This window comes from Protobothrops mucrosquamatus, unplaced genomic scaffold (genome assembly GCF_001527695.2).
Source record: "Protobothrops mucrosquamatus isolate PMUCROS unplaced genomic scaffold, P.Mucros_1.0 scaffold2756, whole genome shotgun sequence".
In the NCBI taxonomy this organism is placed as follows: domain Eukaryota; kingdom Metazoa; phylum Chordata; class Lepidosauria; order Squamata; family Viperidae; genus Protobothrops; species Protobothrops mucrosquamatus.
In genome coordinates, this window is record NW_015388795.1 from 103,336 (window position 1) to 117,026 (window position 13,691).

Sequence of the window (13,691 nt, forward strand, 5' to 3'; positions counted from 1 at the left end):
AACAAGCTACAATGGAAAACTGGGTGAATTTTCCCTAAGAGTTTAGGGAGTTTTAGCTCTACTGTGAGTGGGTTGATGATCCTTACTATGGGGAAAGGCCCCAAGAACTTTGGTCCCAATTTCTTGCTGGGCAACTTGAGGCGTAGATATTTAGTTGACAAATAAACCTTTTCCCCAACTTGGAATGTTCTTTGGGGAGTCCTCTTTCTATCAGCCTGCTTTTTATAGGTTTCAAAAGTCTTTTTTAAAGCAGCTTTTGTGTTTCTCCAAACTTCTTCCCACCCCTTCACCCACTGGTCAAGCGGATGGCATCTGAGGATATTCAGGTATTGGGTTGAACTCTTTTCCTGTGGCCACTCTGAAAGGCATGTAACCGGTGCTGCTATGCACAGAATTATTGTATGCCACCTCCGCAAAAGGGAGGATATCAGTCCAGTTCGTCTGTTGGTAAGAAACATAGCATCTAAGATATTGCTCCACCATTTTGTTAGCGGCTTCTGCGGCCCCATTGGTGGCCGGATGAAAAGCAGATGATAACCCTTGAGATGATCCAATTAATGTAAGGAAACTTCTCCAAAATTTTCCTGTGAACTGCATTCCCCTGTCCAAAACTATTCGCTTAGGGGTGCCATACAGCCGGTAGATATGTTTCAGGAACAATTTGGTCAGTCGTTGGGCAGATGGGAGTCCTTTGCAGGCGATGAAATAAGCCTGCTTTGAGAACAGGTCTATTACAGTCCAGATGACAGTATTTCCACTACTTTCAGGTAGGTCTACTATAAAGTCCATAGCTATTTCTTCCCATGGTTGAGAAGGGTCTGCCACGGGTTGCAGTAACCCAGGGGTTTTCCCTGGGATTCTTTTCATTGTGGCACATACAACTTTTTACATAGTTTTCCACATCCCCTTTCAGCCCCACCCACCAAAATTGCCGGCGGGTGAGGTGTAGGGTTTTCAAATATCCAAAGTGTCCAGCCTGTTTTACATCATGGCTGTGTTTGAGAGCATTAAAACGGAGGGCTTCTGGCAAATATAGTTTCCCCCCTTTGTAAACCAAGTCATCCCGGCACGTTAGGGAGGTGTGATTATCTTTGAACCATTGGTCGGTGAGGAGCTCTCGTTTTATTTTCTTTACTCCAGGGTCATCAGGATTGGGAACCCTGCGAGGTGTAAATTGAGCGGCAGTTTGTGGATTGGGTATAATTGCCTCTTTAACTTCTTCCCAGATTGCCCATCTCTGCTCGCTCTCAGTAAATTTCTTAGAGGTGTAGGCACAGGGTTGCAGGATCCCACTTTTGTTCTTTTGCAGTAACACCGCTCCAACTGCCACATCGCTGGCGTCGGCTTGAATCACAAAGGGTTCCCCTGGGCAGGGGTGCTTTAGGACAGGTTCAGCAGCAAATAGTCTCTTTAAATTCTCAAAAGCTGTTTGACAGCCCATCGTCCATGCTAGTGGTTGGCCCAGTCATGGCTTCCCTCCTCCTTTGCCTGTTTTGAGTAGTTCTGTAAGAGGTAGGGCAATCTCGGCAAAAGAGGGGATGAATTGATGATAAAAGTTGGCAAAGCCCAGAAAGCTCTGGAGCTGTTTGCGAGTCTTTGGGGGCTGCCATTCGATTATAGCTTTCACCTTGGCTGGATCCATTTCAATACCCTCGTTGGAAATTCTGTAGCCAAGATAGTCTAATCGGGTTTGGTGAAATTCACATTTCGACAATTTGGCATAAAGCTTGGCATTCAATAGTTTCTTTAACACTTCTCTCACCAGCTTTATGTGATCAGTCATATTTGTGCTGTATATCAGGATATCATCAAGATACACCCAAACCCCTTTGTACAAGTGATCATGTAGGACCTCATTAATCAACTGCATAAATACGGCTGGGGGCCCCTGTAGTCCAAATGGCATGACTTTGAACTGATAGCTCCCCATAGGACAGTTGAAGGCAGTTTTCCACTCGTCTCCCTCTTTTATTCTCACTCGGTAATATGCTTCTCTTAGGTCTAATTTAGTGAAGACACTCCCTTAGCCCAATGGGTTAATAAGTCCTTTAGGAGGGGGAGGGGGTACTTATTTTCCACACTCACAGCATTGAGACCCTTATAGTCTACGCAGAGACGAAGAGATCCATCTTTTTTCTCTATGAACAACACAGGGGCTCCCACGGTAGATTTGGCCCATTTGATAAACCCCCTCGCTAGGTTTTTGTTCACGTATTGCTGCATTTCCTCCATCTCGAGGGGGGACATAGCATACATTCTTGGTCGTGGGAGTTTGGCTCCTGGCACCAGTTCGATGGAGCAGTCATTGGGTCTGTGAGGGGGTAGGGCATCACATTCTTTTTCACTAAATGCTTCCGCCAGGTCCCGGTATTCATTGGGATGACTGGTTCGCCTGGCAGTGGTGAGATGGCCATGTGCGCTCGCTCATTGGGTGGCCTAAGGTGCCCTGTAGCATCGCTTGACTCAATGGGGGGATTAGGCCCTATAGGTAGTCTCACGGTTCTCATTCCTTTCTCCCACCAGATAAACAGCTTCCATTTGTCTAACCAGGCTAGACCTAGGATCACCGCCTCAGTCATTTTTGGAGCCACCAGGAAGTGAATAAACTCCCAGTGTGCACCTATTTCTAGGCATAAGGGCTCGGTTAATTGTGTGACAAGAGTCCGTCCCATCAGGGAGCCATCGGCTTGCTCAAACCTCACCGGTTTGGAAAGCTGTTTTGCCCGTATGCCCATTTTCATTGCAAACTGCAGACTAATAATGCAGCGGGTGCATCCAGAATCAATTAGCACGTTTAAGTCCATTTGTGCCCCAGACTTAGGGATTATAAGTTTGGCAGCCAGTGAAAAGGGTGGGATTTGTCGACTCACCATCAGGTCGTTCTCTCCTTCATCGTCGCTGTCAAAGGAAGGTAGAGCAGGGGTGGGTCCAACCGGAGTCCCAGCGTCCTCCTGTGTGGGGGTTGTAATCTGGGTGACAGGTTCCTGCGTGAGTCGGTTGGATTTTTCTCTCGTTAGCCGCTGAGCAGGTTTCTTTCTCATTGCTGTTTCTGGTCTGCTCTACAGTCGGGGGTAGGGGACTGGACAGGTGGCTGCTCGATGTCCTTCTTGTCCACACCGGAAACACTTAAAGGAAGGGTGTGTAGGTGGCCTGGGTCTCTCAGCCATTGCAGTAGTTGAGGGCTTTCGTGGGGGTGTCTGTCCGGGTAGCTCTGGTTGCTGCTCGGGTTTGTGTGGGGGAGGCTTCTTATAGCGAGAGAGCTTAACGTCTAGCTTCACTGCTGTCTGGTACCACTCCTGTAGCTGATCAGGTACTTCTCGGTAGATGCAGGCCTGAGAGAGGTGATCGTCTAATCCCTTGACAAAGTATTGGATCAGGGATTGTTTGGACCACCCCTCTGTTCGGCCTGCTATCTTGTGGAACTCTTGCATGTACTCCAGGGCTGGCCTCCTGGCTTGTTTTATTTTGTGAATTTGTCCTGCTGCTTTGAGGCCAATGGATGGGTCCTCAAATCGTTCTCTCAGACTTAAGAGAAAGAGGTGGGGATCTTCCAATTTCGGGGGCTTGCTCGTTATATAAATTATTCAGCCATTCAGCTGCTTCTCCTTCTAGGTTGGATGCCATAACGTCGACCATGGGCGCCTGGGTCCGGATAGTGGCAGGCCCAGTGGTTCAAGAGAGAGCGTCCTTGGTTGAGAAAAAAAATCAGCTTCTCTGGGTCTCCATTGAAGGTTGCGTTTAAGGGTGGTGCAAACACAGGCTGCTGTGGCCCCCACTGGGGCTATTGTTGCTGGCCCCACCCTAGCTGCTGGTTCCACGGCTGCTGGGCTCTCTGCTGTTGACGTGGTGCCCCCAGTTGCTGTTGGCCCCACCCTGCCTGCTGATTCAATGGTTGCTGGGCTCTCTGCTGCTGGCCAGTGGGGGCTGGTGGTGCCCCCTGCTGCTGCAGACCTCCCAATGGTGACTGTGCAAGTGGGGGTTGTAGTGGTCTTCTCTGCTGTTGGACTGCAGGGGGTGGTGATGCCCTCTGCTGCTGTAGGCCCCTCAATGGTTGCTGGACATGCTGGGCCTCCCTCATCTGCAAGCTCACCGGCTGTAGCTCTCCTGGCCTTTGCATCACCCCAATCTGCTGCAAGGCCCCTATTAGCTGCTGCAAGCTCAGTTGCTGCTGATCATCTATCTGTGTGGGGTGCCACCCTGCCCATTGCTGCAGAGGCCTCAGTTTGGGATTCCCTCCATCTTCAGGACTGTAGTCCCTGGTTGGGGAACTCAGGGTCTGATCTATGAGGGAGGGGCTGTAGGCTTCTCTCTGCAGGACTTGATTTCTGCTTTTCACATCTGGGGTTTATAATCTTTCCAGAACTTCGTTATCTCTGCCTTCTGCCTTTGAAGTCTTTGCTCTCGGCTGGGAGATCTGCCAAAGTCCTCTCTCCCCCGGCTGGCTGGCCTCAAGCCACTTTTCTCTTTCCATAATGAGATCTTCCACGGACCTTTTTTCAACTATTTCCGTCAGATTAGGAATAGTGACCGAGGACTGGGACCTCGTAATTAGTTTAAAAGATTAGTGGATTCTGGCATGATGTCATGGTTCCGCCTAATTAAACACTTCAAAGAACTTTCAGGCATGTTTATCCTAAAGCCTTTATTAACAGTGTTATAAATTGACGGCAATCATGGAGGTTTATGCCAGAATCTGAATTCCTCTTGCTGGCATCTAACTTTTCTTGCTAAACCCCTCCCTTATTTTGCAGTCACATGTCACATCTTCCAATTAGCCCAGAGGGCAGAGATTTACTTCCGTTCCTTTTCCCGACTTTTGTTGTTATTCCCCTCCCTTTTCTCTATCCTCTGAATTAACCCTAAAATCACCAGACAGTTCTGCATATTTTGTCAAAGCAAGAATATTCAATATTAGCAGCGTTGACAGATTGGTCTGATGTGAGCTCATTTATGGAGTGATTGATTAAATTTATTTGCTGCCCATCTCGCTATTGATAATGGCTTGAAAACTGAAGTACTGAAGGATTGCTTTGGTGCAAAAAAACCCTTGACATCAGAAATAATAAGGGACAATTTCGAGGGAAATATTACTTAGATTTGGGCATTGGTTTGTAAGAGTGCACTTCATCTGAAAATCCCTGAATGCAACTGTTTATCTTGATTGTTAGCTGCCTTAGGACACACTGAGAGACTACAAATCAAATTAATAATAAATATGAGTGTGTGTTTCCCTGTCAGATTGTGTCACTTAATTGTATTATTTCAACAATTGTTTTGGATATCTTGTGTTGAATATCCATTTCCCACACAGGGCTCACACTCATGACCCATGTGGTGCACCAAAAGATGCCTCACTCACCCTTTTTGAGGGACACGTTCTCATGACCTCACCTCCATCTCACCTCACTATAGTTTTAGAAACTAGTCAGCCAGTTTTAGTTTTAGTTCACCAGCATGGCAGCCATATAAACTGAACAAATATATATTTGTTTAATGAAGAGAAGGACGAGGGGGGACATGATAGCAGTGTTCCAATATCTCACGGGCTGCCACAAAGAAGAGGGAGTCAAGCTATTTTCCAAAGCACCTGAAGGTGGAAACTAACCAAAGAGAGAAGCAACCTAGAACTAAGGAGAAACTTCCTGACAGTTAGAAAAATTAACCAGTGGAACAACCGGCCTCCAGAAGCCGTGAATGCGCCAACACTGGAAGTTTTTAAGAAGAGACTGGACAGCCATTTGTCCAAAATGGTATAGGGTTTCCTGCCTGAGCAGGGGGTTGGACTAGATATATATGAATGATGAATATCTTTAAGGTTGACAGTCCTTCTTTTTAAGGGAATTTTCCTTTTTATCTTAATTGGGTTATAATTTTGGACTTCTTTCAAAGGGAAGCAGCTTTGCAATGTTTTATGCACTCTAGAAGAAACCTTTCCAGATCCTACTGGTCAGAAGTTTCTTTCTTCCTCACAGTTTTATTCTATTTTAATAAATCCAATGAAATGAAAATTTAATAAATTTTTACAATGAAGTTTATTCTAAAATTTAGTATTTTAGATATTATATTTTAAAATAAAGCATTTATGAAGAATGGAGGAATGCATGTTAATTCCACTATGAGGAGGAATCCACCGGTTGCCATTTAATGGTTAAATCTTTTCTCAATTTCATCCCTCCAGACTTTGTTAAGTAGAAAGCTACTTTATTCTAATCTGATAAGTCAGAAGAAAAAGGGAGGAACTGAATGAAGCATCTGCCTGCAATTGTATCTCCTGCCACCATTTGGAAGAGGTCAGAGATTTCATATTTGCCTATGTGAAGTCCAGAGAAGACTTGGCTGATGTTCATGTCTACCTCCATCTTACATGGATGGTGAGTCCTGACATATTTTCTTTGGCATTTCTTTTTTTTCTGTTTAGTCTCTGCCTCAGTCTAAATGTGTGGAAAAATGCCTTCCTGGATTTGTCAAGCAGGCTCGAGAAGGAGAGCCAGTTTGCTGCTACGACTGCATTCCTTGTCCAGAGGGGACCATCTCCACTCAGGAAGGTGGGTGACACCATAGGGAAACTTTGATCAATATGCATGTTAAAGACACATGTAAGTTTGATTGTTTAGTTCTTAATTTTCATGGAGTCCAATTTCTTCCCTAAATGGGATTTATAAGAAAAATATCTTGAAGGATGAGATTGAAAGAAGGATGTTGTGGATTGCATGGGAAATCTTTCTTTCACTACCCAGTTTGGATGTTTCCATCCATATTTATCTTTCTTAGAAATATTTGTAACTTGAGGAATGATTTTAGATCAATGGGTTTTGTTTCCCTAAACCAACTTTACATTACAGGCTGATAGATGCATTGATCAATCATTCATTTAATCAGTTAATCTTTATTAAGATCATATATCCTTATATGTTGAAATATCTAATTGGGAGGAACAATAGAGGGAGAGATGTTGGGTTAAAGGAACAATGAAAATGAAACAGAGGATTCAGCATAAAATCATCAAGTAGATATTTCCTTTCCAGCTTTTCTTATCTTTCCAATGTTCTTTCTTGTTAAATACTGTAGTGAGATATAACACAGAGAGACACAAAAAAAGGAATATAGTTGTGGTCCTGAAAGGAAAAAAATTCTAACATGCAGTGTTAAAATGAACAGAAGGAAGGGAGAAACAGAGAACTAATAAAAGACCAATCTACTAAATATCCTTTGATACCAATGTTGAATTCATTCCCTTTAAAATTGTTGCCAAATCGAGAGAATATGGAAACATATTGCTTCACCTTCTCATTTTTACAGGGTAAAAATACAGATAACACACTCAGTTCCTGTTGTTGAATTTATTTATGAATTAATCTTCTTTAAGATGTTTTTTTCAAATTTGTTTATCAAGTTTATATGGCTATTTCACACAAAGTGACTCTTGGCGGAATACAATCAAACCAATAATAACAATTAAAACAAGGAGAAAGAAATGCTAAGAAAGCGAGAGAGGAGTATATCAAGATGCTACCTACCATGCAACCAGCACATGGGGCCCTGTTACCAGGAGATCCCCAGGACCGTTGAAAGAATCACATTTTAAGGAATTTCTAGAAGACCTAATAGTTAGGAGACACTCTCAATTTCAGGATAGTCAATGGTGTGGTTTTTTTTTGTGAAGGGGGCTGTACAACCTGTCTTGAAATAGTCAGTCTTGCAACCCTTCTCAAGTGGTTCTCCATGGATCCAACCATCTTAGACAACTTTTATCCTGTGTCCAGTATTTTTGTAGCAGTGTATTGAGAGCATGGTTGGTGGGTCAATCATCAGTAACTGAGTTTAAACATTTTTGGGGTAAACATATGTCCATCATCTGAATTTTTTTTGAAAAAAATGAAAAAAAGTATTAAATAAATAAATAAACAAAAAGCTCAAAGGGCAGACTAGATGCAGCACTAGGTCTTTTTCTGCCATCAGTTTTCTGTTTCTATCTTTTTATCCCATACTCATAGGGTTGCTCTTGAAAACCACCTGGAATTTATAAAATGGTCCAGAATGCAAAGGCATGCGCAGTGTTGAGTTTCCATGTGTTCTTCCATAGGACACCCATACTATGCAGGTTCCACAGAATCCCAGTTTCTTTCCAGGTGTAATTAAATTCACCTTTCAAACCCTCCATGAGACAGAACCAGGGTATCTGCAGGGCTTCCTCTCCTTGAGGATATCTGCTTGTCCCACCAGAGCAGATATAATTGGCATGCAAACGATGTGTTCCCTAAAAGATTCCCACTTTATGGATCATCAGAAGCCTGCCTTTTCTGCTGCAGTTCTTGCCCTATTGGACTTACTCTCCCTTGAAATTGAATAGGCCCCCATTCTCTTAATCCTCTGGAGACTTGCTACTTCTCCCAACAATTTGGGATAGGGTAAGGCCAGTGCAGGATAAGAATCTGGTGGATTACCTCATAGAAGGGAGTTTGCTGCACCAGATAGTTCTTCGTTTAATTTTATTTTTTTGTTCTTTTTATAGTTGTATGTATTGGGGATTTTTGTTGTTGTAGTGGTGTAATTATATTCTGTTTACTGAGACTTTTCTATCTTTGTGTATTACATCTTATCCAAAGTTTTTCTTAAATTTGAAAGACTATAAAAGAAATATTACTTTCTTTTCTCAGATACCAAAAAATGCACCAAGTGCCCAGATGATCAATATCCAACCAAGTATCGAGTCCAGTGTATCTCCAAAAGAATAACTTTCCTGTTCTATGAAGAACATCTGGGCATCATCCTTATCTCCTTTACTCTACTGTTGTTCCTAATCACAGGCTTTGTTTTAATCATATTCATTAAATACCTTGAGACACCTATTGTCAAAGCCAACAACCGGGACCTCTCCTTCATCCTCCTGGTCTCCCTTCTGCTTTGTTTCTTATCCTCCTTGTTCTTCATTGGCCGACCAAGGAAAGCCACCTGCCTTCTCCGACAAACAGTGTTCAGCATTGTCTTCTCTGTAGCCGTGTCATCTGTGTTGGCCAAAACGATCACAGTAGAGCTGGCATTCCTAGCCTCAAAACCAGGTAATAAAGTGAGAAGATGGTTGGGGAAGAGCTTGGCCAACTCCATCATCCTTTCTTGTTCTGCTGTCCAAATTCTCATCTGTGCCATATGGTTGGGAGTTTCTCCCCCATTTCCTGACTCTGATCTGCACTCCCAGCCTGGAGAGATTATCCTTCAATGCAACGAAGGCTCTGTCACCATGTTTTATGTTGTCCTTGGCTACATGGGCTTACTTGCTACCATTTGCTTCATGGTGGCTTTCCTGGCCAGGAACCTGCCTGGAACTTTCAATGAAGCCAAGCTGATCACCTTCAGCATGCTGGTCTTCTGCAGTGTCTGGGTCTCCTTCCTCCCCACCTACCTGAGCATGAAAGGAAAATACATGGTGGCTGTGCAGGTCTTCTCCATCTTGGCCTCCAGTGCTGGACTGTTGGGCTGCATCTTTTTCCCCAAGTGCTACATTATCATCCTGAGACCACATCTAAACACTAAGGAACATCTAATGACAAAAGCAGGGGAATGATGGTGAAATTATTTCTTAGGCTTATAACTTTTCATTATGCATTATTATTGGTTTATATGCTTTGGGATTGCTTGTCAACTTATGTTTATTATAATTGAAGGAAATAAATATGTGTAGTTTGATAGTTAAATGCAAATTCAAGATAAACATCAAATACATTAATAATAAATAAATAGATAGATAGATAGATAGATAGATAGATTGATAGATAGATAGATAGATAGATAGATAGATAGATAGATAGATAGATAGATAGATTATATATTTTTAAAAACTGTTGGTTTTCCTCCTTTTCCTCAGCACACAACTCAACCAATATTTGGCTTAAGCAACTCTTCAAGACAAGAGACTTATGACTCATTTCCTGGGCTTTATAGTGGTGTAAGCTTGGTGTTGATCAGGACTTAGGGGACAATGAATACTTGTAGATGGCCTCACTCTCTCTGGCCACTTTCAGACCCATGATTGCAAGGTCATGGAAGGACAGCAAAGGAAACACCCAATATTCTAACCCACCTGGGAACATATGATGCCTTGGGAAAACACCCAAACCACCCAAAAGGGAACATATTAGCTACTTCTGCTTTCTTCCTTCTTATCTACAGTGTGCCAGTCTTAAAGGGCAAAGTCTCTATCTTATGTGTGTCAGCTTTGCTGGGTGAATTGCTTATGTAATCAAAGAAGGTATAAAAATGAGGCTTTTTTGATATTTGGGGCTTATCTCTCTTTTTTAGAGAAGCCCGTCTTTGTTTAGCTGAATAAACATGTAACTTTTGAATGCATCTTCTGGTTTCCTGTATTTTTTTATCAAGCAAAATCTCAGAACCTACATATCAATACTGCATTGGCCATCACATAGATGGTTTGTGGTAAATCTGGGTGAGTTCAGATAACACCCTTAACTTAGTTTAAGGAAAGGGAACTGCTACATTGGCATAATGTATCATGCCAAAATATCTAACCAGATGCTAGCTTAGCATGATAAATTTTCTTCACATATTGGCACAGGACAAGGTTCCCAGCTACTGGAATTTTATTTTTTTTAATTTACATTTAAATTAAACTTTATATTTAAAATTTTAAAATCTCAGTCAATATTGTCAGGGGCTCTATAGTTGACCCAAGTCCCCTGCTCCTTAGATGTTTCTTTGGGAATGCAAGGGAGAAAGAAGCCGTTATTAATCTGGTTCCCATGAAGCCCAAAACCTTTGCCCCTCCCTGTGGTCAGCGCCAGGCTGAGATGTACCCAGCTTGCTAAAAATAATGCAGAAATACCTGAAAAAACCTGGATGGCCTAAACATGAGCTGTGAATGTCACCCATTAATTCAGTTGATGACTCCACCCAGCTCAGGAAAGAGGGTTTCTCCCCAATCCAGGTTAAGGAGAGCAAATGCATCCATGATGGTCAGTGAAGTTTGACTCAATCTGTTCAATTCTGCAGAGCACGCACAACTGTCAACCACCTGGTGGGACACTCACACAACACACTTCTAGGGTCTCTGCAACTGAGTCCTGCAAAGGGGACTGTGGGAGTCCCACCAATGCTGGGTGTGCTGAACCTAACCAAATGCAAATAGGGGTGCAAACACCCTAGACTCAGGTGAGCTCTCCTAGCCTGCAGGTGCCCGGGACTCGCCTCCTGAAGGGGTTCCTGCCTGACCATCCATGCTGCACTGTGTTGCTAACAGAAGGGGGTGCATTGACTTGGACCCCCCAATTTGTGGAACCACCCTTGCTGTGATGTCACTGCTGCTCTCCCACCCTTCCTGTCTGCTAGGAAGGCTTCTCCCTCAAAGAAACATTTTCCAACCATGCCTGAGGCTGTTTGAACTGAATCACGAAGGGGCTCCACCTGCCTTCCTCTTTTCCAGCACGCTCTCCCTGCCCTTGACAGGAAGGGACAGCCACCTCCTGCAGCCCTCCTGCCCTTCAGGACTCCAACTTCATCGGCCTGTCTGCAGCCTTCATGAGGACTTGCTACTCGCTGTCAAGATCAGGATTGGAGTTTTCCTGCCGTTTTTACAGAGAGCAACCAGATTTTTAAAAATCTGCCCATGTTTAGCAAATTGGAGTCCACTTGGCTGGTTTTGCAAGACTGAAGCCAGAGTCAGGAAACCCCACAGCCTCAACCGGCTCTGTGTGAAAGTAATCAGGAAGACCATAATGACCAAGTTTTTCAGAAGTGGTTTGCTATTGCCTCTTTCCCAGGGCTCTGACAGGTTGGCTAGTCCAGGTTTACCCAGCTGGCTTTGTGCCCAAGGCAGGACTATAACTCGTGGTCTCCTGGTTACTAGTCTGACACCGTGACCACTACACCAGACTACCTCTGATCACAGCCATACAACCCCCTTAACCTGCTCACTTCACCAATGGCTGCATTCACACTTGCAACTTTTAACCATGGTTTATTTCTGGAGGTTGAACCTGGGTGATGCCCTTATCTTCTTGTAAGGGCCACATTCACACAACATACTTCAGCAGGCTGGGGAAATTTTCTTGCAACCCCCCCTGACACAAAAGAAAGCTTTAGGTGCAACCTGTTTAGAGCCTATAGTAAACCATGGATGACCACAGCCAACCCTCCTCCACTTCCCTGGGCTCTCACCTGAGGCAAACCCACAAAGTAGGTGGCCACATTTGCAACTGAGGAGAGTTTTCCTCCCCTATGGGCACAAGTTGGTTTAAGGGAGACATGGCAGGTAACATCATGGACAAGAGAAGCCATGTTACACATCCACCTGGCATTCAAAAAGAAGAGCCGGTACCTGGAGCTACCAAAGATCTGGTAGCCAGGCACTGAGAGTGGAAGCTGAGGACAATACAGGGGGACAACTTTCAAATGATGGACCTGGGATATTGGTCATCCTGTGCTCCCCATTGTAAGGATGGACCTGCCCATCCCATCAGCTCCCCCGTCACTCAAATCCCTAGTTCTTCCTTCTAGGCCAAGCTGTATATATTAACATCCCCCCTCCAGGTAAGAAAAATAATCAACAATTGACCAAGATAAACCAGAACACAGGGACTATGAACTATAAGCACTTGGAGGTCTTCTGGGGAGGACAAACAAAGCCTCCGAGATGGGAATGTCATAGAAGTCGCAAAACACCAAGTCTACACAACCAGAGGAACTGCCACCAGGTCTCTCTAAACCAACTTCCGGGTGATTGTGGCAAGAAATCAGGTCACACCATCCACCGCACTGCGGATGCTGCCACCATCTCAACTGCAGACCTAACAGCACAATTGTTTTATTTAAACCAAGAAACGTCAAAATTTAATGGCTCTCATTGTATCAGTATGGAAAGACAACGCAGAAAATGTCAAAGAAATGAAAACTTCTACCCATTCTACAATTTTCTCTCTCTGTGCCAATGGTGCTCTCCCAGGCTGTCACTTTCCTGCCTCTTAGCCAGCTCTCATGCCAAAAATGATCATTCTAGAACAGATGGCAAATGAAATTTCACTTCATTTACAAGGAATTATAAAATCAGCTCCTCATTAGGATTGATACATGGAGATCTCATTGAGAAGGAAAATCCCAAACTGTTAATATAAGGCTGGGTTCAAGGATACTGAGTGCTTCCATGGAGATAAAGCACAGGCAGCACTAGAGTTAAGGGTCACCAACCTAGAATGGCACCAAACTCCATAACTCTGGGTGACCTTCCCTAGCAGCCTCTGGAGGCAAGAGACCCCATTGAAGGACAGCAGAAGTCACTTTCCTGCCTGTTGAACTATCTCCATCCAGCATGACTTTCTGGACATGTCCTAACAGGAACGACAGATACCACTAAAGAAAATTGCCCCAAGGGCTCTATCTGTGACTTTTCTCTAATGTGCTTTTCTCCAGCTACCCCTCCTTACATGGAAGAAGTTCAGGGTCCCAAGAGCAGAAGCTCCTTCTCACTGCAATCATTTGATTTGATTTTTTGATTTTATTAAATTTATACCCCGCCCTTCTCCCGGAGGACTCAGGGCGGCTTACAGCCAGTTTAAAACAATGGTACAATACAATACAAAATTTAAAAAGATTAAAAATAACTATTTAAATTTGGCCGCTTCTACTAAAAATTTAATTTAAAACCCCTTTAAAATACCCCTAGGCCAGTCCTGCCTGCTGAAATA

The 13,691-nt window shown here is 43.8% G+C and overlaps 1 protein-coding gene across 1 annotated transcript in view; it reads left to right on the top strand.

The window, feature by feature from the left end:
* Window positions 1-10,320, top strand: part of LOC107296338 (vomeronasal type-2 receptor 26-like) — a 29,450-nt gene extending 19,130 nt beyond the window's left edge. Inside the window, exons 2-3 of the mRNA XM_015825683.1 lie at window positions 8,678-9,361; window positions 10,297-10,320. Of these exons, the coding sequence (XP_015681169.1) occupies window positions 8,678-9,361; window positions 10,297-10,320 (708 nt within the window). The remainder of the gene's footprint in view (window positions 1-8,677; window positions 9,362-10,296) is intronic.
* The last annotated feature ends 3,371 nt before the right edge of the window (window positions 10,321-13,691 follow it).